The sequence below is a fragment of the Rhinoraja longicauda genome, chromosome 17, assembly GCF_053455715.1.
Source record: "Rhinoraja longicauda isolate Sanriku21f chromosome 17, sRhiLon1.1, whole genome shotgun sequence".
NCBI classification, from domain to species: Eukaryota; Metazoa; Chordata; class Chondrichthyes; order Rajiformes; family Arhynchobatidae; genus Rhinoraja; species Rhinoraja longicauda.
Window position 1 is genome coordinate 41,837,044 of NC_135969.1, and position 27,368 is coordinate 41,864,411.

Genomic DNA, 27,368 nt, shown 5'->3' on the forward strand with positions numbered 1-27,368 from the left:
CTGACTTCCTCCAGCAGTTTGCTTTTTGCTCAAGATTTCAGCATCAGCATTTGCTTATGTCTCAAGAACAAAAGGTCACTGTTCAGACAGACCTGGTATCTGGTACAAGGTAGTATGGTCAGAGAGGTTCTGCAAACAACACATTGAGGCAGGTGGCCAGATACAAGACAATCCGTATTACTTCCTCTCTGTTTACTAATCCTTTATCTATGCTAACATATTATCCTTAACCCTAATGAACTCCTCAACTTGATCTCCAACTGCCGTCGTGACATTAACCGCCTCAAATTCTCCACTCCCCTGACTAACTCTAACCTCTCCCCTCCTGAACGTGCAGCCCGCCACTCACTCCACAACAACCCGGACTTAATCATCAAACCCGCTGACAAGGGAGGTGCTGTGGTAGTCTGGCGTGCTGACCTCTACCGGACCGAGGCCAGACGACAACTCACAGACACCTCTTCCTACCTATCCTTGGACCATGACCCCACCGATAAACACCAGACCTTTATCATCAGCACCATTACGGACCTCACCATTTCCGGCGATCTACCCTCCAATGCCTCCAAACTTATAATTCCCCAGCCCCGCAGGGCCCGATTCTACCTCCTACCTAAAATCCATAAACAGAACAGTCCCGGCAGACCCATTGTCTTTGCCTGCTCATGTCCCACCGAACCTATTTCCACCTACCTCGACTCCATCCTATCCCCCCTGGTTAAATCCCTCCCCACCTACGTCCAAGACACCTCACACGCTCTCCATCTCCTTGATAACTTCCAGTTCCCAGGCCCCCACTCCCTCATCTTTACCATGGATGTCCAGTCACTCTACACTTCCATCCCCCACAAGGATGGTCTCGAAGCCCTCCGTTTCTTCCTCGACCGCAGAACCAACCAATCCCCATCTATCAACACTCTCCTCCACCTCGCAGAGCTGGTTCTTACCCTTAACAACTTCTCCTTTGACTCCTCCCACTTCCTCCAAACCAGAGGCGTAGCTATGGGCACTCGCATGGGCCCTAGCTATGCCTGCCTCTTTGTCGGGTATGTCGAACAATCCCTGTTCCGGGCGTACACCGGCCCCATCCCCGAACTCTACCTCCGCTACATCGACGACTGCATTGGTGCTACCTCTTGTACCCATGCAGAACTCACTGACTTCATACATTTCACTTCCAATTTCCATCCTGCCCTTAAATATACCTGGACTATCTCCGACATCTCCCTCCCGTTTCTGGACCTCACCATCTCCATCACAGGAGACAGACTAGTGACTGACATCTACTATAAACCCACTGACTCGCACAGCTATCTGGACTATACTTCTTCCCACCCGGTCCCCTGCAAAAAGTATATCCCCTACTCCCAATTCCTCCGTCTATGCCGCATCTGCGCCCGGGATGAGGTGTTTCACACTAGGGCGTCAGAGATGTCCTCATTCTTCAGGAAACGGGGCTTCCCCTCTTCCATTATAGATGAGGCTCTCACTTGGGCCTCTTCTACATCCAGCAGCTTCGCTCTTGCTCCCCCTCCCCCAACTCGTAACAAGGACAGAATCCCCCTCGTTCTCACCTTCCACCCCACCAGCCAGCGTATCCAACAAATCATCCGCCAACATTCCCGTCACCTACAAGGGACCCCACCACTGGCCATATCTCCCCATCCCCTCCCCTTTCTGCTTTCTGCAAAGACCGTTCTCTCCGTAACTCCCTGGTCCACTCGTCCCTTCCTACCCAAACCACCCCATCCCCGGGCACTTTCCCCTGCAACCGCACGAGATGCAACACCTGTCCCTTTACCTCCCCCCTCAACTCCATCCAAGGACCCAAACAGTCTTTCCAGGTGTGACAGAGGTTCACCTGCACCTCCTCCAACCTCATCTATTGCATCCGCTGCTCCAGATGTCAACTTATTTACATCAGCGATACCAAACGCAGGCTCAGCGATCGCTTCGCTCAACACCTGCGCTCGGTCTGCGTTGGCCAATCTGATCTCCCGGTGGCCGAGCACTTCAACTCCTCCTCCCATTCCCAGTCTGACCTTTCTGTCATGGGCTTCCTCCAGTGCCAGTGAGGCCCACCGGAACTTGGAGGAACAGCACCTCATATTTCGCCTGGGTAGCTTGCAGCCCAGTGGTATGAACATCGACTTCTCCAACTTTAGATAGTTCCTCTGTCCCTCTCTTCCCCTCCCCTTTCCCAGATCTCCCTCTATCTTCCTGTCTCCACCTATATCCTTCCTTTGTCCCGCCCCCCTGACATCAGTCTGAACAAGGGTCTCGAACCGAAACGTCACCCATTCCTTCTCTCCTGAGATGCTGCCTGACCTGCTGAGTTACTCCAGCATTTTGTGAATAAATACCTTCGATTTGTACCAGCATCTGCAGTTATTTTCTTATACTTCCTCAACTTGAGCAATCATATTTCAGATGGCACCTTAACAAATACTTTTGGAAATGCACAACATCCACTGGTCCTTCAGTACCCAATTATACTCTTGAGGAAATGATAAATTGTTAAACTTGATTCACTTTTCATAAAACCACATTGACTGATTTGCCTGATTATATTATATTTTTCTCAGTGTTTCAATCAAGGGTTCAAGCACTTTTCGCAATAACTTTGGTTGGCTGACTGGCTATCATTCCAGCTTCCTCCCCTTGCAGAACCCATGCAAGATGTCGTGGTATTTGATCTCACCATATGTGAGCACAGAATGGCTTCAAAGTTGGCTGGCTGAGAAAATGTCACGTGGTATTTATATTCGGGTCAGGTATTAAAATGTCCTAGGCCAAAACTTCGGTGCCAGTTTGGAGAGTGTGGGCCACACCTAAACTTTCCCACCAAAAAATGGCCTGCAAATAATTTCTGGTCACTGTACTTAATTTGAAACTCCAGCTATGGATTTTGTGTCTATTACTGAAGAGTTTTTACACTGTAATCAAATCCTAATAATTCATAGTCCTCAAAAGCTGACTGAACTTGTTGGTAACGTGATTTCAGTTGCAAACAATAAACAACCAACAAATTGAAACCAGTTATTTTAAGGATTAATCCCATTGTAAGGTAAAGCAGGCCACTCAAGCCAGATCAGTGTAAGCTAACCTATACCAAAGTTCACTGCAATTGTTGGCTGCATGGTAAATGTTGGTAAATTAATGGCAGGTATAAGAGAAGGGGGACTTTAAGGGAAAAAATACCCTTTTTTTTCTTAGTAAGTATTAAAGACCTATTGCAAATAAAAGTACATTTTTATCTGTTTAATAATGATTTAGTGAAGATAGCAATTAGTTTTTGGTGACATCTTCCTTCACTGGTACTAATAGAGCTCTCTGAAATGGCACATGTATATAAAAAGTTTTGGAAAGATGACAGATCTCAAATTGCCTTGGGGCTCCACTCTACTCTCCTTCTGGGACCTGCAATTACACAACGGCAGAAAGAGGTACTAACGGATGCTGTGCTGGTGGAAGCAATTCTCACGGAAGGAAACATGCCCAACAGTTACATTGGAAGTTTGTTCCAAATCACATCAATCAAAACAGATCATGTCTCATGGAGAATCCGATACCAATATACATATCTAGGACTGCTACTCTCATCTAAAGGACAGTAAACAATATTGTATTCTCCAGAAAATGATCAAATATCATGGTAGCATCCTCATACTTGCAGCAACGATGGCTAGATTGGCAGTTAAATTAAACTTTAATGCACAGGAAAGAAAATAATTTCATCTCCCAAAGCTCTGAATCAGTTTACTTTTTCCAATTTCCCCTTTGTGCACTGTGGGTTATAACTAGCCCTGCAGCACAACTCAATAGGTGTGGCAGCTTTCTTGTGATTCTCTCTCAAGCAGAAGTCTACACAGGTGCATATCCAATGAATGTTCATCATGGGAAGAACTATAACACACTGCGCTTTCTTCACCAGCTGCTCAAAATAGACATGAACTTTTATTTAGAAGGTTAGAGAAAGGGGAATGGAGTGCCATTTTCCTTTTAATAGTCAAAGAGTACTGTGTACCAAAATAAGAATTCGTATTCTCTCACTGCTCATCTCCAGCTTCACCACCTTTTGCTTTCCCTTTACAAGCAATGAACACCAGTTCTTCTTCTCCATCCCTCACAGCCAACTCTGTATTAAAACTTCCATGCACTTCACATGTAGTACTCAACGTCTAGCTATTTTGCCAACATTGCCACGTGATCTGAATACCTCATTCTCTCCCTCCCCCACCCCTCTTTTACTCAACACACATAATCCTAATTCACCTTGAACAACCTACAAGGCAGACATCGGGCACTTCTGTCAGCTACCATTCAGCACTCTGCTATTTACCCAAAGGCTCATCTTTGTCCCTTTCATTCACTTCAGGTGCTGAGATGGAAAAGCAGCAGCGAGCATTCCTGATTATACAGTGAGATTCTCCCACTATCTTCCTGTCTCCACCTACATCCTTTCTTTGTCCCGCCCCCCCCCCCCCCCGACATCAGTCTGAAGAAGGGTCTCGACCCGAAACGTCACCCATTCCTTCTCTCCAGAGATGCTGCCTGACCTGCTGAGTTACTCCAGCATTTTGTGATACCTTCGATTTGTTATTTTCATACACAGTGAGATTCAATCTCACTCTTGAACCTGCTTGGATAGTGACAGAATGCATACCGTACAGGAAGTTTCACCACTGCTGCGGATGTACCATGAAAAGGAGATTGGGCCACCAATGGTGCTAGCTCTCTGGAGGGTGAGATCACCTGGTCTACTACTTTGCTGTAAAGGCCTCAGGGGAATTAACGTCAAAGGCCTAAACCTACAAAGAGAGCTGAAGGGCATTCATTAGGAAGTTTAGGTGCATCAACTTGAAAAAGATGCCCCACAGCGACAACTTGTTGTCAAGCCTTTATGTTGAACTCGGAGACCATTAAAAATAGCACATTAAAAGTGCACTTTCAGCCCACTGCACATCGAGCATTACTATAACTTATTTTGTGTTACTCTTCAATAAAAATAGCATAATGAAACAAAAGTACTATTTGATTCAGAAAATAAAACAATTGTAATCTCTAAGTGATCTTACTAATAATACATTATTTTAAATAAAGGGAAGGAAGCCAAGACTGTGATGTGTTATCCAATTAAACTCAGATCTCAATTCGGTGGTCAGTGAACAGCAATTAGACCCCTTAGCCTAGCCTGAAGGAAAACAAATTTGCCTCACCAACAGAACAATTACATTGTCTGTTATAAGACAACCTAAATACAACAAATAATTTGACCTATAATGAACAATGTCACCAAAAATTCATTAATCTTTTTTAATAGATCACATTCTAAGTAACCATAAATAGAAATAATGCATTAGGCATATGAAAAAAAATCAATATCATACCCAGCTTGTGAAAGGCTATTCATAATGAATTGGCAAAGCTTACAGAATGATGGACTGATATTTTTGCATGTACATCAATTCTCTTTAACAGATGCCAAAAAGCGATCTAAAGCGATTGTGATTTTTTTGTCTGATCAATGATAAAACAACGATAAGATTCAAAGTATGAAGATGTTAAATAATTGCATGAAACTACCAAAGGCATCAATTCCAATAAAAATCTGTTTATCCAAAAATATAATGGAGCATAAGGACCAGTGGTGGCATGGTATAAAATTGTGAATAGAATATATATTTTGTTCTGCAAGGGGGTTCATTCATCCCATTCATAAATGAGAAGATTTGTTTTTAAATCATTCATTTTAAAATCTAAAATCAATAATTAATTAGACCATTTGCTGTCATTTTTCTAATCTAGATCAATCATTAAATGGATAATTCCAAAGCAGCATAAATGTTGAAAGTTCCTATAATTCTTATTTTACAATGGCTAATTAGATATCGATAAATGCAATACAACTAACAAAACTTTGGAAGACAGATTTTTAATATTTTTCTTTGGATGTAGGCATCAATAGCAAAGCCGGCAACTATTACCCATTTTGAACTGCCCCTGTGAAAGTGGTGGTGAGCCACTCCAACAGTGCTGTTGTGAAGGGTGTTTCAGGATCTAGATTCAGTAAAGTCGAAGACTGGCAATATATTTCCAACTCAATGTGCCAATGAAGTGGGCTACTCTGTCCAGGATGATGTGGAGCTTCTTGAGAGTTGTTGGAAATGCACTTATCTAGCCAATTTCTGTCAATCTCCACAAACCCCACCTATTCTTGCAGCTATCATATGTGTGTGGTTGGTTCAGTTGTGTTTCTAGTCAATGATGCAAAGTGTGCTAATGATGATGAACATTATTGTAGTTGCTATTAAACATTAAGGCTAGGCAGTTAGACCTTCTCTGTTTGGAGGTGGATTTGAGGCATTAAAGATATTTGCTTATTATCAGCCCTCCAATGAATGTGATCTGGGCCTTTTCGTACACCTGGGCTGCTTTATTTTATGTATAAAGAATTGAATCTTCTGGAATGATCAGCAAACAGTCCCATTACTTGTTTTATGATGTTGGGAAAGTCACTGGTGAAGCAACTTGAGATGGTTGGGTCAAAGCCACATTCCCTAAGGAACTCTTTCAGCGATTCCCTGGGGCTTTTTTAACATTTCATTCTCAATATGAACATTGACACTAACTCATGCATATTTTTGTCCTTGGAAAATCTCACGTTCGTCTAATTTATAATAATGAGAAAGCAAAACAACACGAAGGTGGGCGGCAGTGTTTTTTTCAGTTACTTTGCATATGCAGCGGTTGCTGTCATGTGAATTTGGTTCCCAGAATACAAAATACTCTATAATGCAGTGCTGCTGACTTCTCAAGAATGAATTGGCACTCGGTAGTTTCCATCTTTTTAAATGATTTAAAGCTATAAGCGATTTAAACCAGCATACATTTGAAACATAATTACCATACAATCTCAACGAGATTAATATATTTCATTCTCCCTTTTGTGAGGAATGGCTTTGTGCACAATTATGCACATTTGTACATTTTATGGCAGTATTCAGTGCCCAGCAACCTCAGTCTCGCTCTGCAAGCTATTATTAGACATGAGTAGAAAATATCACCAAGCAGCAATTGCTTCTTGTGAATGTGCTGATTTCAAAATCTGGCAGACGCTTTGGGAAAAAGCCCTGCAGCAAAATTTCAGTGGCGACTTGTGTCAGTGGAAAAGAAGTGCAAAGTTTGCTGAGTTATGGGCACAACTCACTTATTTGAAGACTCTCCCCTGAAGTATACATATACACACGCACACACACACACAAAATTCTGGAGTAATTCCCCCACCTAAAGGGCCTGTCCCACTTAGGCGATCTTTTTGGCGACTGCCAGCGACTGTCAAAGTCGTAACAGATTGCTGAACTTTTCTTTTACCCGACGACAATGACCACGACAATGCCGAGTCAGGTCGAGATTACAGCGTCTTCTGAAACATCGCAAAAATTCCCACGCTGTCAATACTTCTCTGGCGTCCTGGCTTTCGCTGAAATCACTGACAAGTCGGTAAGTACTTGAGAGTTTTGAACTATAACATCTTGTATGGGTTACTTAAAAACCAAGCTTCACTGTAACAAGGAATAAACTGGATTTACTTCCAGTTTACTAATAGCTGTATTAAAAAAAAAAAATTTAAAAAGTGCTTCAGTGGATTTTTGTGAAAAGTGTGTGGGCATTCTTTGAAAATGTAAGGGAGATGTATATCTGGTTTCCGGGTTGCATATCTGGGTTTGGAGCTCACTTTAAATGTAATGGCTGAGGCCAAAAACATCACAAAAATTCCCATGCTGTCAATGCTTCTCCGGCGTCCTAATTTTCGCTGAAATCACTGACGGTAAGTACTTGAGAGTTTTGAACTATAACACCTAGTATGGGTTACTTAAAAAACAAACTTCACTGTAACAAGGAATAAACCGGATTTACTTCCAGTTACTAATAGCTGTATTAAAAAAATTTTTTTTTTAAGTGGTTCAGTGGATTTTGTGAAAAGTGTGTGGGCATTCTTTGAAAATGTAAGGGAGATGCATATCTGGTTTCTGGGTTGAATATCTGGGTTTGGAGCCCACTTTAAATGTAATGGCTGAGGCCAAAAACGTCGCGAAAATTTCCACGTTTACCTGACCGTCAAACTGTCGCCTCCAATCTACCTGTCAAATGATCTGACGGTAAATAAATTGGTTAAACACAAGCATTTTATGGTTTTTTGAAATGACTTCACTTATTTTAATATTATGTGCTTCTAAATGCATCTTAAGAGAACCTATCAAACCAGGGGACAGCATGCAACAGCGACTGCAATAAGCTACGATGCCTGGCGACAAGCCAGCTGTCGCCGAGATTTCAAACCGTTTGATTTCCCGGCGACGCGCCGAGATCCACTACGATCTTTGGAAGACTCCTCACGATCATGCCCGCGACACCCCGGCAAACTGTCGGCGACAGCCTAGTCGCCGGCAGTCGCCTTAAAATCGCCTAAATGGGACAGGCCCTTTAGTCACACCACCTTATATATTTGTATGTTTATTTATATTTGTATATATATATATAACACACACACATAAATAAAAAATCCCACATACACACTTGCAATGTTGAATACTTCAAATAATAGGTTGCCTGTCAATGCATCTCCTGATGCTGTGGGTACTCTTTTTTTAATCCAGAATTCACAGCATTAAGCCAAACATAAATATGTGACCAAAGCCAGGACTTTAATTTTTTTTCTCTGTAGTTGATTCTGAACTGAAGAATAATCACATCACCAAGATTTACCTGGGAAGTATTGGAGGTTTGAACCTCAGCCCACCACAAATAATTCTTGTCAAACCTATCAAGATGTTTGTGTTAGTTTCGGGGTTAATGCTGCCACTGCACTTGCAAGCCAATGCCACCTCTTCACAATATATGTTTCATAGAACACTCAAAGAGCCTTGTTCGCTTTGACAGGGATAATAAAATAACAAAATAAATGGGTCGTTAACATATTTCCTTTAAAGAAAGCACAGATAAATTAGAAGTCCGATCAAGTTTTGGTATTTCAAAGCCTATTTCCGTAATAACATTTTCTGACTCATTTTCCAATACAAGTTAATGTTCTCATTCTATGTCAATTACAGCAACAGTCCTTCACTCTTTTGATTTAAACACTGTCTGTATTTCAAAGGTCAGTGTTTCCACCCTGTAATAGATTTGCACCAGATGAAATTGCACAGACAACAGCTCCAAATATTTCAGGCTTTTTCACATTATTGCTTTACATATTCAAACAGTTTATTCTCATGGAACTGCTTGCCAATCTCAACAAAATGGGCACAAGAGGATATACCAAAAAGTAAATAAGGTAAAAACAAATAAGGAATTTAAAAAACTTCTTACATATCACATTTTATTATTTTTTCATATTTCAGATACAGCGCGGAAACAGGCCTTTTTGGCCCACCAAGTCCGCGCCGCCCAGCGATCCCTGCACATTAACACTATCCTACACAAACTAGGGACAATTTTTACATTTTACCCAGTCAATTAACCTACATACCTGACTGATTCCCTATCGTAATTCTAATGAGGAAATTGATTTTCATTCCAAGGTGTGGAAAGTATCACTACTGTAATATTTCAAACTTCTCAAAGAACATAATGGTTTGTTCAGTTTATGTAAGGCTCCAGTTACCATTTAACTCGTAACAAATAAAATGATTACCAGAAAAACAGCTGCTGAAGCAGAAGCATAATTTCTTCAGCAGCTATCTCATTTCAGTTGTTTAGTTTAATTTAGAGACACAGCGCAGAAACAGGCCCCTCGGCCCACCAATTACGCACTGACCAGCAATTCCCATACACTAGCCCTATCCTGCACACAATTTACAAAAGCCAATTATCCTGCAAATCTATACGCCTTTGGAGTGTAGGAGGAAACTGGAGCACCCAGGGAAAACCCACGTGGTCACGGGGAGAACGTGCTAACTCCTTACAGACAGCACCTGTAGGCAAGATCGTCCAGGTCTCTGATGCTGTGAGGCAGCAACTCCACTTCTTATTCCGGTCATGGTGTCAAGAAAAGTACTTCTGGTCTCCAATCGTCTAAATACTCTTCTCAAAGGATGGACGGGATCCTTCGCTTAAATTATTATTTGAATCGCACCTTTCCAATTCATTACCCAATGAGAAGGGACTGGTGCATAACATGGACTTAAAAAAAAAATCCCTCCTGGTACCGATGTCGATCTTTGTGAAGATTATTTTGAACGCCTTGACATAACCACTTGATAAATAGAATAATGGCTCCCTCCCCATTTTTATCAATTTTTTATACCCATAAAAAAGCCTTTTCTTCCCAAACTGTGCCCTTGTGAAATAAATGTACGTGTTTTCTAGGTCTGAGTTGATACTCTCCTGATGGCTTGTCAAATAAGAATGGAAGCACAATTTATATGCTACAGTTATAAAAATGAACAGGTGAAATCTTGGTAGCTATCTGCCTGTTTTCTGCCATTTCTTTCTTTCTTTTGTATGACATTAATAACTTTACACTTAAATATATAGACTCTCAATCCAGACAATGCCTCTTGCATTGTCAGATGAACAAATAAGGTGCCTACTCCAAAGGTTGAAGTGATGTGTTCCATGGTTTGCGACTGTGCCACAATTACACAAAGGCTCATTGAGGCACCTTCCTTTTGTGCAGCAGATGGCCACATTGTGCATGGTCTATATGGATTCCTGAAGGGTTGTGCAACAATTTTGATGGACTGATGAAGACTTTATTCCCTCTATTGTATGCATCTCATAGATCTTCAATCTTGTAGTCTGAAGAAGGCTCTCGACCAAAGAGGTCCTTCTACAGTTGTACCGGGCCCTGGTGAGACCGCACCTGGAGTACTGTGTGCAGTTTTGGTCTCCAAATTTGAGGAAGGACATTCTTGCTATTGAGGGTGTGCAGCGTAGGTTTACTAGGTTAATTCCCAGAATGGCGGGACTGTCATATGTTGAAAGACTGGAGCGACTAGTGGAAACATCCTCTCCACATCCACTCCCTATCCAAGCCTTTCACTATTCTGTATGTTTCAATGAGGTCCCCCTCATTCTTCTCAACTCCAGCAAGTACACGCCCAGTGCCGACAAATGCTCATCATCGGATAACCTACTCATTCCTGGGATCATTCTTGAAAACCTCCTCTGGAGTCTCTCCACATCTTTCCTCAGATATGATGCCCAAAACTGCTCACAATATTCCAAATACCGCTTTACCAGCGCCTTATATAGCTTCAGCATTACATCCCTGTTTTTGTATACAAGCCCTCTTGAAATAAAACAGAGTATGTTAGGCCCCTGCGGAGTGTGATCGACAGAGGGATCTGGTGGTACAAGTACATAGTTTCCTGAAAGTGGCATCACAAGTAGATAGAGTGGTGAAGGTGGTTTTCGGCATGCTGGCCTTCATCAGTCAGGGAACTGAGTATAGAAGTTTAGGACATTATGTTATGGTTGTACAAGATGCTGGTAATTCTACACTTGGAGTATTGTTTCAGTTTATGGTCACCCTTCTACAGGAAAGATGCATAAAATGTAAAGAGTTTATAAGGATGTTGCAAGGGACTCAAGGACTTAAACTTTCGGGAGAGTTGTGCAGGTTAGGACTAGGGAATAAGAGATTGAGGGGTAATTTTGCAGAGATGTATAAAATCATGAGAAGTCCCAGAGAATGGGGAATGAAGAACTAGTGGGTATAGGTTAAGGAGAGAGGGGACAGATTTAATAGGAACCTGAAGGGCAAACGTTTCCAAACAGAGGATGGCAGGTATATGGAATGAGCTGCCAAAGGAAGTAGTTGAGGCAGGTACAATGACAACCTTTAAAAGTTATTTGGACAGGTACATGGATAGGAAAGGTTTAGAGGGAGTGGTTGAAAGTCTGAAAAATGTTCCCAGCCTGATACAACGTCTGTTCATTATCTCCATAATGTTGCTGGGCCCGCTGAGTTCTTCCAGCAGTTTTTTTTGCACAAGATTCCAGCATCTGCAGTTTCTTGCATCTCTAACCTGAGGGATGCGGGCCAAACATGGAAAAATAGGACTAGCCTAGATGGGGCATCTTGGGCGGTAAGGACGAATTGGGCCAGAGGGCCTGTTCCAAACGGAGTGACACTATGTCAGGCGGAACAATACAGGCCATCATCAGTGGTGAGTTGAGGTGGAGATCGGACTCCTGATCACTGATTGATTGAGCAGCATTTAGCTTCACTCTATGATGTTTGTATGGCGTGTCAGTTGATGGTGTAGTCAGAACCCTGCAGAAGAGGTTGGCAGCCACTTCTGCAGTGCAGTGTTCTGGCAGTGCTCACTCACGACAAGTAGAAACAAGGAACTGCAGATACTGATTTACAAAAATCAGTCTATTGTCTATTAAAGAAGACACAATGTGCTGGAGTAACTGCGGGTCAGGCAGCATCACTAGAGGACTTGGGTAGGTAACATTTCAGCTCGGGACAATTCTTCAGACAATGGTGGTGGGAGTGTGGGGAGGGGGCGGGAGGAGGAAGCTGGAAGAGAAGTGGTGCAGGATAAAGCCTGGCAGGTAGTATGTGGGTAAAGGTGAAGGTGGGGGGTGGAGCGGGTTACTATAGGGGAGATGATTGGGCAAAGACCAGAGATTAAAAAACTGGGTGAGACAATAGGGTTGATGAGGGCTGAGGGTGGAGGGGGAAAGGAAAAAGAGAGCAGGTTGAAAGATACTTTAAATTGGGAGAATTCAGTGTTCATACCGTTGTGCTGTAAGCTACCCAAAAGGAACATTAAATGCTGTTCATTAAATTTGCAATTGGCCTAGGGCATAAAGGTCAGTGTGGGAATGGGAAGATGAGATAAAATGGAGAACTACCTGGAGATTCAGTAAGCCCCAATATTTTCAATGATTGAATCATCAATGATGCATGATTCCAGCCAAATATATATTTTTTAATTTTGTTAGTCTGCCCTACCAGTATTTCAGAATGATCCTGGCTGCTGTTGAAAATATCTATTTGTTTTAAGAGAAATAGAGTAATGGCGAGTTTGTGTCAGTAGGAGACAATAAATATATATTTTTTAGCCTTTTCTTAAAAATAACGAACAGTATTGTATTATGCAAGCATTGCTGCTTACGTTCTACATCTATTTAATTATCTCATTCACACATAAATTGAGCTCACAATTTTAGCCTGAGTAATTACTTGTGGAAATGAGAATTTCAGTTCAGGGAAACAATAATTGATATTCCAGAGGCATGCTATGCCAATGAACTGATAAACTGGTGAGTAAAGGTGGTATTTCAATTTCTTTGAGAAAAGTTTAGCTCATGGAAAGTGTCCTTTTCCTCTGAAATCAAGTTAGCAATATTGGGACAAAATCCCAATTTTAGTAACATACATGCTTGCCACATTAGCAGCAGCAAAGCAATTTTGCCATCATCTTAGGGGAGGATAGTTGGGTAGCTGGTGGAGCTGCTGCCTTATGATGGTCCCGAGGTCAGGTTCGGTCCTGACCTCGGGAGCTATATGTACGGAGTTTGCATGTTCTCCCTGTGATTGTATCGGTTTCCTCCAGTTGCTCCGGTTTTCCCCCACATTCTGAAGAGGTGTGGGTTTGGTGGTTAATTGGCCTTTATAAATTGCTCCTAATATGTACGGAGCTGATGAGAAAGTGGGATAACATAGAACTATGATGAATGGATAATTGATGGTTGGTGTGGACTTGGTGGGCAGAAGGACCTGTTTCCATGCTGTTTGCCTAAATAATCTAAGATCAGCAAACCACGTTCCCAATTTGCTGAGGATAGTGGTTACTGGCAAAACACCAAATCAACATTTGAACCACTGCAGTAGGTGACTAACAGGAATCATTTTAAAATATGGTTGCTTATGCATGTTTTCAGTCCTAAATTGTCTGGTTCTATATCAACTGGAACTGCTACTAGTTCAATGAGCACCTTTTAACAAAAATGGGTCAGCAATCCAAATGCTCAATGAGATTGCACTGCACTGAAAATAACCAATGTGCAACACAACAAAGTTTTAATTCTACAAGTGGAAATCATTCTACTTGTAATGCTTTTGTGATGTTTCAATTTCCTACTACTAATTTCCTTTATCCTTGGATCCAACAAGATTCAGCAAATCAGAGCAAAATCTGAGACATATACAAAGAACTGCAGATGCTGGTTTATACAAATAAAGACAAAGTGCTGGAGTAACTCAGCAGGTGAGGCGGCAATCCCTGGAGAACAGAAATGGGTGATGTTTTGGGTCGAGGCCCTTCTTCAGATTGATCTGTCTGAAGAAAGGTCTCGACCTGAAATGTCGTCGATCTATGTTCTCCAGAGATGCTGCCTGACCCACTGAGTCACCCCAGCACTTTTTGCCTTTTAAAATATCAAGGAGATTGTGGGGCATGTTTTTTTTTTAAACACTAAAAGTGGTAGATGCCTGGAATGCACTGCCAGGGGTGGTGGTGGAGGCAGATATATTATAGTGGCGTTTGAGAGACTTTTAGTTAGGCACATGAATATGCAGGGAATGAGGGATATGGATCACATGCAGGCAGAGGTTAGTTTAACCTGATATCATGTTCAGCACAGACATTGTGGGCTGAATAGCCCGTTCCTGTGCTGTACCTTTCTATGCTAAGAAGATTAAATATTTGTAAACATTAATTGTTTCAAATACCCAGTTAAACATTTAGCTGCCTATACAACAAACTTACTTGTCTTTCCAGTGTTCTTCATTCGGGTCCTATTGGAGGACTCAATTTCAAAACCCTCAAGATGGATTTGCTGCAGGTCATCTTTTTCATGGGTATTCTGGTCATCAATATCAATCGGGGATTGATTAACACCAGAGCAATTGTTGTAAGATGTGGCCCAATTTTCCGGTCCATAGGTTCCTGGAGGGAAAGCAATGCATTCTGTGTCAGCAGGTAGAATATTAAGATTCAGTGTTAGTCCTTGTAAATTAAAATCTCCATGCTTATCCATTACGAGACATAATTTCCAAAGTTTTAACTTTAATTTGGATTTATCGACATGTAAAGTTTTAATTTATATTTTATTTGTAAGTGTACAGTTAATGAAAGTTATAAGTAAAGGTGGTCCATGTATAAAATAAATACCAAACAGGTATAGTATCACACAATGCTGGAGTAACTCAGCGGGTCATGCAGCATCTCGGGAGAGAAGGAATGGGTGACATTTCGGGTCGAGACTCTTCTTCAGGCTGAAGAAGAGTCTCGACCCGAAACGTCACCCATTCCTTCTCTCCCTAGATGCTGCATGACCCACTGAGTTACTCCAGCATTGTGTGTCTACCTTCGATTTTAACCAGCATCTGCAGTTTTTTTCCTACATGTAGAGAGTCACACTGTTTTTGGAAAAATAATCAGCTTACCTCTCTCATACTGGCTCCTGAGCTCATTTTAATCATTTTGTTTAGTCTAGAGATACAGTGTGGAAACAGGCCTTTCGGCCCATCGATTTCACACTGACCAGCAATCACCCATTAGATCTATCCTACACACTAGGGAAAATTTACAGAAGCAAATTAACCTACACACCTGGCGTCTTTGGAATGTGGGAGGCAACCGGAGCATCCGGGGGAAACCCACGGAATCACAGGGAGAACGTATAAACTCCGTACAGACAGCACCCGTATTCAGGATCGAACCTGGCACTCTAAAGCAGCAACTCTATCGCTGCACCATTGTACTGCTCCTATAAACCTTCTAACTTCAAAAATTGGTCAACAAATACTATGAAGCACAAAACTGAATTGGATTCACTTAAAAGAATAATACTAAAACAAGTTACATCGGGATTGCCTTGAGAAATCATGAATTCACTAATTAATTATTTTTAAAAATTTCTACAAAAACGAAATTCAACCAAAAAAGTTCTCAATAATTATTCTTATATGCAAGTGAAATCACCTAGTTTACACAATCTACACCAAAGGAAATCCAAAGGAAGAGAGTAAAGGTCATGGTGGCAGTAAAATATTTGTGAAGTTATAATATCCATCCAGTTTTTCAATCTAGAGAAGTAACCAAAGTAAAACTATCTCACAGATGAACTAACTAAGAGTGCTTCTGGAGAAACTTGACAAGCAATTTATGGAAGTGGATTTTAAATCAGAGACCAAGATTAAGTTCACTCAAAGCAAGTCAGCGAGTGGTCCCTGGTACCCAGACCACACAGCTACTCGTACCATCTTGTACGACAACTTCATTTACTTTCAAGTACATACTTCACAAGTGTTTCTGCTTTTGACAAGTATACAAAGTTTCCATAGAAACTGTAAAAGCAAGACGAGCCAGTTTTTAGACCAGAAAACACACAATCAAGAATACGAGGCAGAATTCATAATTGAGTTCTAATGTGATATTTAACATAAATATCTCTGCTTATATATTTTACAATGATTTTAACTGATCATTCTGCCTGTGTTGTTAGATGTTTTCCAAAACAGTATTCAACTCCCTTTCCTGGCAACACAGGAACATGTTTGGAAATAAATAGGTATATTTCTGAAAAGCAACTGGAGCAATGCGTGCAGTTCTGGTTGTCCGATTACAGAGAGAGTGCAGAAGAGAATGCTGCCTGTATTAGAGGGTATCAGCTGCAAGGAGAAGTTGACCAAACTTGGATTGCTTTGGCTGGAGGGTTGAACACTGAGAGGAGCTCTGATAGAAGTATGAGAGGCAGAGAAAGGATAAACTGTCTAAAAGATAAATAATTTTCCCAGGGTAGAAATGTCAAGGCTAGAGGGCATGACTTCAAGGTGAGCGGGGCAATGCAAAAGGAGATGCGCTGGGCAAGTTTACACAGGAAGTGCTGTGTGCCTGAAATATGCTGCCAAAGGTGGTGGTGGCGGCATATGACAGTGGCGTTTAAGAGGCTTTTGGATAGGTAGGTGGATATGGAGAAAATGGAAGGATATGGATTATGTGCAGGCATATGAGATTAGTTTAACAATATCATGCTCGACACAGACATGGTGGGCCAAAGGACTTGTTCTTTATTCCATACTATTCTATGTTCAATTCCAGACTTCTTAATGGGAAATTAATTTTACTTGCAAAATATTAGAAATATATATTTTTTTAAATCTCACTTTTAAAATTAAATGAATGTCAATTTTTGCAAGTGCAAAAAACCTATTTCTTCAATAATTATTGTCTAATAATGTACTTGGGCTCGACCAACAGATAATAAATGTTGATCCAATGAAGCTATACGTGCAGTCAGAATGTGCAAGACATATTACGCAGATTGAGCAAAACACAAAGAGCTGGAGGAGCTCAGCAGGCCAGGCAGCATCTGTGGAGGGAATGGTCAGAAGAGGTTTCAGGTCAGGACTGATGGATGTAGATTATTGTCCAAAATCTTGGTGGATTTTGGATATACTTATCTAAATATTTGGAGGAAATTTGCAGCAAAAAACTTGTGCTAATTGATTGCACATTATATCCCACATAATAGTTTATCGCTGGGAATCTTCTTATCGAGTCCACATCACAAGATTAGAAATTGTTCAACCAGAGCTGAACACACTTCTCGGCATCTGCATACAATTGCATCTTGTGTTTCTTGTGCGTGGTGGTGTAAAGATTGGTGGAAACAGGGCCTCGATGTGAAAACTCTTTCCTTGACCTCTCACTGGGAATGAAATGAATTATGCGGCTGAAAAGGCCTAATCTCTCTTGATCAGGTTTTTTTTTCTGTGCGTCATGTTATCATTTTCTCATTTCCTTGCTCATAAGTTTCACAAGTATTTATTTTTCACGAAAATTTTATGTGCTTATTCTTCATTTAACACCTCGGAAGTGTACCTGAAGGACGAATGATTTGGTCCAGATCCTTCAATAATACAGACAGTGGAAACTGGCTTCAGTGTCCTATTGTGAAAATGTAAGCAAGGCTGGTGGGATTCAGCGAAACAAAATTGAACATCAGCGGATCTAATGTACCAGCACTTCCCCTTCTGTATTCATTATGGTGAGAATTTGATTGGGACTGATCTTTTAATACAAATTTGAAATTAAATTGTCTTCTGAAGCATCAAATGATTCAGTTACTTGTTGATGCAAAATCTTTCATAAATAATAATAATTGGAATATTTCCCTCTGTATGGCAAGTTTGAAACTACAAAACAGAGAATGTATAGTGCACGGTGAAACTTATATACCACACCCACATTGCTCTTGTTTAAAATGAATGAAGTTGCCAAATCTACAGCTCTGGGCAAATGGCCAAGTGTAACTAGGGCCCCACTGGACTCATGAGCATTTGAGATTTAAATCCCACTTGGAATGACTGTAGTGTTCAGTGGTATGAAAGTTCCATGATGAACTGCCAGTTTTCCAGTGGGAATTTTGGACTATTATGATTCTGAATAATGTTTGAGCACTCGAGTCACCAAAGCTTCTTGATTACCTCTCCATAAATAGAGAAAACCCAATTCTAGGTTCAATGATGCTGATCCAAAAACAGATGCATAACCAAAATCCATTAAAAGCTGATCTTTAAGTGCGGTAACACTCAATTACGCACCCATCTTATGTCTGAAGAATGACTGGCGAAATATAAATAACACGAAGCAGAATTATGATAAGATGATAAGATAAGACATTGAGGTGGAGAGTTATAAATGAACTCCAGTTGACTATAAATTCAAAGCAGTCATGTGCTATTTAAAATTTATAATGTGTGCCAAAATGTGTTAAATTGTTGAGGTGAAATTGAACTCTGACAATAGCAAACAGACAGCAATGAATCAGTATCCTATTTTACACCTTGATGGATTTTCTTCTCCGATGAAACCAACAGCAAAGAAAATAGAATCAGGTGTAAACTATGCTGCCGATTTTCTGTTGCACATTTTGTGGTTTTCCAAAGTCCAATTTCACCCCGGCAAATTGAAACTAGGATAGATTCTAATTATTTTACAGACATCACAGGCAACATACAATGAAGGTGCTGCTGCAGAGACAGCTTCTCCTGCCAGCAGTCAACATCTTCAGACCTCTGCACTACCACTGTAGCCGGCTTACAAAACAAGAGTCGTGCAATATAAAAAAGTTATCGTTTAAGTGTTTTATGCATTGCGCTTTGTGAGATTCTTAACCAACCGTATTATCTTCCCGTCCAAACACCCGATTAAAGGCTCAATCCCAATCTCAACATCTATTAAAGAGGAGGTCAAACACAGATAAATATTATGACTTTAGGCAAAAGGATGATCCAAAGATGCCTTTATGGCTTGTGTCTACTTATTTAAGGATGAAGCACATATAGAGTCATAGTCATAGAGTCCTACAGCACAGAAAGAGGCCCTTCGGCCCATCGTGTCCGTGCCGCCCGTTACCAAACACAGTCTAATTTTAATCCCATTTTCCCGCATTTGGGCCGTAGCCCTGAATGTTGTAGCATTTCAAGTGCCCATCCAAATGCCTCTTAAACGTTGTGAGTGTTCCCGCCTCCACCACCACCCCAGGCAGTGAGTTCCAGACTCCAACCACCCTCTGGGTGAAAAAGTTCTTTCTCACATCCCCCCGAAACCTCCCTCCCCTTACCTTGTATCTATGTCCCCTCGTTGTTGAACCTTCCACCAGTGGAAGAAGTTCCCCGCCATCTACCTTATCTATGCCCCTCATGATCTTGTACACCTCGATCATGTCCCCTCTCAGCCTTCTCTGCTCCAGGGAAAACAACCCCAGTCTGCTCAGTCTCTCCTCATAGCCGAGGCCCTTCATCCCTGGCAGCATCCTGGTGAATCTCCTCTGCACCCTCTCCAAAGCTATCACATCCTTTCTATAATGTGGTGACCAGAACTGTACACAATACTCCAGCTGTGGCCTCACCAGTGTTCTGTACAGTTCCATCATTACCCCCCTACTTTTATATTCGATGCCCCGGCTAATGAAGGCCAGTAACCCATATGCCTTTTTGACCACCCTGTCCACCTGTCCTGCTGCCTTCAAGGACTTGTGTACCAGTACTCCAAGGCCCCTCTGTACTCCTGTCTTCCCTAGGGTCCTTCCATTCATGGTGTACTCCCTCTCCAAGTTATTTCTGCCAAAGTGCATCACCTCGCACTTTTCAGGATTAAATTCCATCTGCCACTGCTCCGCCCATCTGACCATCTCATCTATATCTTCCTGTAGCTTGCAGATCCCTTCCTCGCTATTCACCACCCCCCCCTACCTTTGTGTCATCTGCAAACTTGCTGATCATGCCCTGTACGTTGACATCCAGATCATTTATGTAGATTACAAACAGTAAGGGATTATTAATTATTAGTAATTATTATTACTAATTATTAGTCTTATAATTAAACATTAATAACTGCAAAGGAATATTTACGTCGCATGCAGAAACTCACTGCCACAGTCATCACCAAATTCAATCATCTCCGAGTGATAATTATATCATAACTCTTCCTATTAATTAATTATTTGGCATGGCTTTTTGGTCAACACTCCCGCCCCCTCATGCCCGAATGAAACACTGAACCAAGAAACGATCTTCCGCGGTCTTATACGTACCAACCTAGTTAATAGCTTTCTGATTTTATTAAATTCGTGGGCAAGGGCCTTCATTTTAAGTTTCTTTAAAGTACAAGACTTCATCAAATAACTGAAATGAAACTTCTCCCCTATAAATTAATAATGTGCCTTTCAGGGGAAAAAACACTCAACCCATTATTATTTTATCCCAAATGCACTATGCTTGGCCGATTTTAAAAAATAAATAGCATTTCATCCTTGTTTCCGAATACAAATTAAAATTATGAAATTATTCACTTTTGGCTAATGCGTCTTAAAATTGAATGAGGAAACTTTTTTTTTTAAACCCCTAAAATTCCCAAATAATATATATACAAGCCATAATATTTTGGTGGTTTCGCTCACATGGGAAGAACAATGTCAGAAGCTTGTCCAATTTAATCCGTCAACTCTAAACATGCATTTCAATAGCATTTCAGTGGGCAGCACGGTGGCGCAGCGGTAGAGTTGCTGCCTCACAGCGCCAGAGACCCGAGTTCAATCCTGACTACGGGTGCTGTCTGTACGGAGTTTGTATGTTTTCCCTGTGACCATGTGTGTTTTCTCCAGGTGCTCCGATTTCCTCCCACATTCCAAAGGCATGCAGATTTGTAGGCTAATTGGCTTCTGTAAATTGTCCCTAGTGTATAGGGTACAACTAGTGTATGGGTAATACTTTGGAAGGAACTGCAGATGCTGATTTAAACCGAAGATAGACATATCGACTTTTTGTTTTTCTGCATTGAAGGAGATAAGAAAATGAAAACAACTCCTCAATGCACACACTGGTAAATAGAGGAAAATTATAGAAATTATGGATAATTATCTGTTCAGTCTTAAGGCTGATTTTTAAATTATATGAACTATATTAACATAGATTCACCGGAAATGCCAGTAATCATGAGCTTATGTTATTAATCTATCTTATTGTTAGCTCACTTGTATGGGGGTACAAATGACTAGATATGCTTAAATGCCACTTTTCTGAAGCCTGCATTAATATGCATTGAGGGGGCACGTTGAGAGCTTCAATCGGTTGAGTATTAGTAAAAATAGAGGAAGAGACAGAAGATGATTCTGAGATTAGACACAAAATGCTGGAGTAACTCAGTGGGACCCTTCTTAGGGTCTCGACCCGAAATGTCACCCATTCCTTCTCCCCAGAGATGCTGCCTGTGCCTCTGAGTTACTCCAGCATTTTGTGTCTACCTTCGATTTAAACAAGCATCTGCAGTTCTTTCCTACACATATGATTCTGAGATTCTTTTAGTATTAGAATAAACTAAATACCTGCATAATCTCCCCTTTCGAGAGGCTTCAAGGTATGTCAAAATGTTATACCCATAAAGTACATATTAGTTTAAAGCATTGTTGCAGTCCACCTGAGTGGAGATGATTTGATAATCTCCCAGTCAATCAAGATTCTCAGATCACCCTGAAATAAATGACTGATTTTATGCACATAATTTAACTGCAAATGTCACTGCAAATTGCCAGAGAATTACCCAGTTATTAATGGAAGAAGACACCCACACTTTGGTTTTTCCCTCTCCTTAAATAGATTCTATTTACTGACTACATTAACATTGCTTGTTGTACAACAAACTGTTTGCTGATGGTCACCTTCAGTTCATTGGCTTTTGGTTTCAATATTCTGAAAAAAAATCACCCTCAATGTGCGAGCAATGAATTCCACCTCTTAAGAAAATTCCATTCAAGATATTTGGGTGGGAAAAAAAATTGAGTTAGGCACTCCAGTGCAGTAGAGAGGCTGCTGGACTATTAGAAATGACGACTTTAATACCTCTTTTAATTTGTCCAAAGAATATTCATCTGAATCCTTATCTTTTCCTCTCTCCGCAGATGTTGCCCAACTACTGACTATCTCTGGCATTTTTGTTTTTAGTTCAAACTTACATCTGGTGTTTTTTTGCTTTACAATATATCCCCTGCATTTTCATATGGATACAAAAGATCATATGAGGGACAGCACTGGAGATAAGGGCAATATTTATTCCTCAATCGACACTGCTAAAAGTATATATTATTTGGTTATTCTACGATTGCTATTTGTGGGAACCTGTTGCGATTAGATTGATGGTTGTGTTTCCTACTTCGCAACTGTGACTACTTGTGACAACTGTGACTACAAAGTACTCCATTGTCTCAGAGTGCTTTGGGATAACGCAACATAATCGAAAGGTACAATGTGAATGAATGTAAGCTTTTAAAAAAATAAGCTGCCTGCAGCACCATGGGGTAACTCATCCACCAGGTAACATAACTATACAAGCTCATAATTAAGTAATTGTTATTGATATTGCTTTATATTCAGGGGGGGCACAGTGGTGCAGCGGTAGAGTTGCTGCCTTCCAGCGCCAGAGACCTAGGTTCAATTGTGACTATTGATGCTGTTTGTACGGAGTTTGTATATACTCCCTGTGACCGTGTGGGTTTTCTCCGTGTGTTCCGGTTTCCTCCTAAACTCCAAAAACGTACAAGTTTGCCGCGATAAAATTGTCCCTAGTGTGTAGGATTGTGCTAGTTTATGGGGTGATTACTGGTCGGAGCTGAATCGGTGGGCTGAAAGACCTGTTTCTGCAGCGTATCTCTAAAATCTAAAATAGTTGGGAAACTAGGGCCACTGTGAGTTAGAAGGGAGAGCAGGAACAGAAAGTTTGAAGGAAATGCGGCAAATGGAACCCTAATGCATAGGAAATGTCACCTGGCAAGTCAGATCTAGATACATTGGGATTTCCAGTCAGTTAGCAGATTATTAATGTTTTCCTGTACTTTTAGGCAATGCAGATCTTTGAAGTGGATTACAGGCTTATGGATAGTGGAATAGAAATTGCCAACAAATTTGGCCATCATTGAAATCTTGTAAGTTTTGTAACTTGTAAATGAAAAGATAAAATGTCAGTTGATGATGGTTACTTTTAAGACAATCAATAATTATGATCATGGGAGAATCACAGTGTTACAGACATAAGGCATTAAAAGTGTTAGACCTAAACAGGTTATGAAAAGGACAGAGGGAAAAGACCTGTAAAAGGTACAGGAGAATAACAGCGGGTAGAAATTATTATTGATGTCTGGAGATGAGGAGTGGGTCATTTGCTGGAAACAACATGACAAATTTAACAGCCATCTGTGGACAACTGTGAAAAAGCTTATGTTTTACACCATTAGAGATATATTCAAATTGCTACGACGACTTGTTAATTTGAGTGATGTCAATACGGAGAGAAATGTTTCCTGCACATAAACCTTTAACGTTTCAACTTCACAAACTTGAGTTGCACGTTTACCACAACACATTGTATTATAGGAAGGATGTTCCATGTATGAAAATGATACAATAATTATACAATTGCAACCATAGTTCTGTAGAAAATTTATAAATATTGGAGTGTTAAACATTAATATATATAAAATAATTTGGAGGAAGGAAGCGACTTACTGTTGATTTTTTTAATTGAAGATTTGTGTTTGATTGAATTAATGTTTGATTGTGGAATGCAAAAAGAATGAAAATGAAAGGTAAGAGTTTTTGGTTCCTATGCTGCTAACTGGAACATAGATCTCTTTCCGCACAGATTTACCATGGCTCAGAAAATAGAATAATTTAACAGAGATTTGAATAAATGTTGTGACAATCTATGAAAAGAGGTAAAGGAATATCAAGTATTAGAATATATTGTCCCTGAAAGGGAAGAGCACACTCAAAAGTATTGAGCAGAATGGTCATCTCGTTTTTGATGATAAGAATTTCTGGTTTCATAAGAGTAAATGAGCATTTTTTAAATGGTGTAGTTGATCATCAGTAATTACAATCCATTATAGATTAAAGCACACGATTCTGAAAAAAAATAAACAGCAGCAAAATGGAGCAAATGGAAGCGTTGCATTGCCTCTTAACTACAGAACACCCTTTCATTCCTATAAATATTCTCATTGGTCAATGTCAGCCCTGTAAAGAATAAATATCAACAAAATGGCTTTAAGTGCGTTGTCAGAACAGAATGTCTTCCCTTGGTTGTAAGCTGATGGTGTTGAAACTATTTAAATTACTGCCCCACAAGTCACTATCTGATGATCTGCACCTTCCCTAGTGCTCATGCAAGCCTTGTTCCTGCATGGGTAGGCAGCATGAAGCAATTAGGAACAGGGAGAATTGGGAAGCCAAGATGAATGTATTTATGACAGTAATATAGTTTAAGAATGTAGATATTGCAGTATGCATTGGAATAATAAAATTTGCTCGTGACATTTGCTCAAGCCAAGATTGTTATTTAAATGATCAAAACTGGTAAAATAAATCTCGAGAAGCACCGATCCTTGTTGCGTGTTTTCCTGTTTTCTTATGCCAAGCTCTTTTGCATCAGATTATTCGACAGGAGATTGAAGACCACAGCGAGTTCAGCAATGAATTAAACTCTTGTGGTCATCAGCAAGTTAAATTCATATGTAGTTAAATTTAAGCAAAATGGAATCTTTAAGTAAGTACAACAGTGGAACCAAGGGTGACTTAAAATATCAATAGAGACCAACAAATGTTTGACAAATGTCTCCAAATTATTTTGTTGCTTTAGAAGTACAATTGTGTTTTGGAGCATTGCTATTAAATGTCAAATGTTAAATCAAATCTTTCCATATATAATTTTCTTTCTGGTTGCAATTGCCAAGTAGGTTTTACAAGAAGATGGAAAAGTATGTACCAATTCTAAAGTGATCAAAAGAATATAAATTATCTTAAAACTGGTCTTTTTTTGAGTTTTGTCAATGACAAAAATTGAAAATCTCTCCAATCTGAAACAACTGCACAACCTGATTGTATGTCCTCCTCGCCTTAAAAGTGTGCAATGTCTGTGATGAAATGTGGTTCAGTCATTATAGTTTGCCCACTGCCAACTGATCTTCACAGTATTCCTGGGAATTGGAAATGTTCTTATTCTTCTACCACCTACTGAATGTCAGAATGGCATATTTCTCGTGAATAAGCAGCCTGTATCCCATGTTTTTAGAAAATCTAACGATTAAATAACAAACAAGCAAGTTACAATTAAAGCTACAAGCAGATTCTCCTTTCAATCTTCGAGGACGACCTGACATGGGCTAGATGTTCCTTCACAGTACTGAAGACAAAATTGTGAACTTCCATCCAGCACTGCAATGCAAGTATCTAACATTAAACTGGCACCACAACTGCAACCGTTACACATCTTATACATCATGGCTATCAGACGTGCAAAACATCAAGAGATCATTACATCAAAGCAGATATCTCTGAAGAACATGGTACAATTTTAAATTTCTGCTTAACAAGAGTGGATTTCTTGTGGTTTATAACCCTGAGGTAGTGGTTCATCATGTATGCACTATTGGGCTGAAAGAAGACAAGATTATTTGATTGCTTAAAGCACTGCTGTTACATCTAATCCTGTACTCCCTACAATCGTGCAGACATAGCTCCTGCTGCAGTTAGATGTGAGAACAATATTTTATCATTCCTTTTGAACCTATTATGCCAACAGCAATTGAGCTGAGGATTCTTGCCTCACAGCAACAACAAAAGGTGAAGGAGGTCAGCCGTGTGAAGCTCCTCCTGTGATAGACTGTTTAGGCTACACAAAGAAGTCACTGGAGGGTTGTAGGTTTAGATTTAGATACATAATTGTCACATGTAATAAAGTACAGTGAAAAGGTTTGTTTTGCATGCTATCCAATCAGATCAGATCCGATTATACAAAAGTACAACCAAGCCAAATTCAGGTACAATACGTAAACAAGAAGGCCCAGAGCACAAAATATAGTTCTCAGTACTGTAATGTACCAGTTCCATAGACAAAGCCCAATGTCTGCAATGCAGTAGAGGTGAATCGGACAGTACCCGAGCTAATAGATGGACAGTTCAAAAGCCTGACAACAGAGGGAAAGAAGCTGTTCCCGGGTCTGGTAGTGTGTGCTTTCAAGCTTCTGCATCTCCTGCCCGATGAGAGTGGGGAGGTGAAGAAATAATCGGAGTGAGGCAAGTCTTGATTAAGTTGGCTGCTTTTTAGAGGCTGTGTAATGCATAAATAAATGTGATAACGGGGAGCTTGGTCCATCCCAGTGATGGACTGGGCTACATCCACAACTCGCTGCAATTCTTGCGGTCTTGGACTGAGTTGTTCTCAACCGAGCTGTGATGCAACACAATAGTATGTTTTCTATGGTGCATCTGTAGAAGTTTGTATGAGTCATTGGAGACTCACTGAATTTTCTCAGTCTCCTGAGGACGTAGAGGCATTAGTGTGTCTTCTTGGCTGTAGCTTCAATGTGGTTGGTCCACGACAGATCAATTTGTCACCGTGAGATACAAGTGCAGTTCAGTAAGCATACTTTTTTAAGAGTTCCAGAATTTTTAGATGCAAGGTCAGTTTGGAATCAATTGAAATGCTTCTTAACAGGAAGTTACTTTTTCGCCGCTCTGTACATAATTTCCAAATATGCAAACCATTACAATTTCCTCATTGTTCAGATGGACTCAAATTCAACCACAGGATCTGCTGTCCTGAAAGATAACACAAATCCTAACCCCAAGTCAATTATGGATTAAATAACTTGAACATTCTCATCTAACCCCCTTTTGATGACTACATGTATTTCAAAAGAGCATGTCTGATTGTTTTATGAATCACTCAATTCACTCGGAGGGATGTGCAGAGTTTACACCAGCAGAAGTTGGATCAATCACTAGCAAAGCAAATACAAATCCATACTACAGTATAACAGGGATTTGCACTCTGTCGGTTTGA

General features: G+C 40.5%; 1 protein-coding gene across 3 annotated transcripts in view; it reads right to left on the reverse strand.

Moving 5' to 3' along the window:
- The window catches only part of LOC144601950 (receptor-type tyrosine-protein phosphatase gamma-like), a 494,425-nt gene that overhangs the window by 258,394 nt on the left and 208,663 nt on the right, over positions 1-27,368 (reverse strand). For all 3 annotated transcript variants that reach the window (XM_078414576.1, XM_078414575.1, XM_078414577.1), the window contains exon 3: positions 14,733-14,912. In XM_078414576.1, coding sequence (XP_078270702.1) covers positions 14,733-14,912 — 180 coding nt within the window. The remainder of the gene's footprint in view (positions 1-14,732; positions 14,913-27,368) is intronic.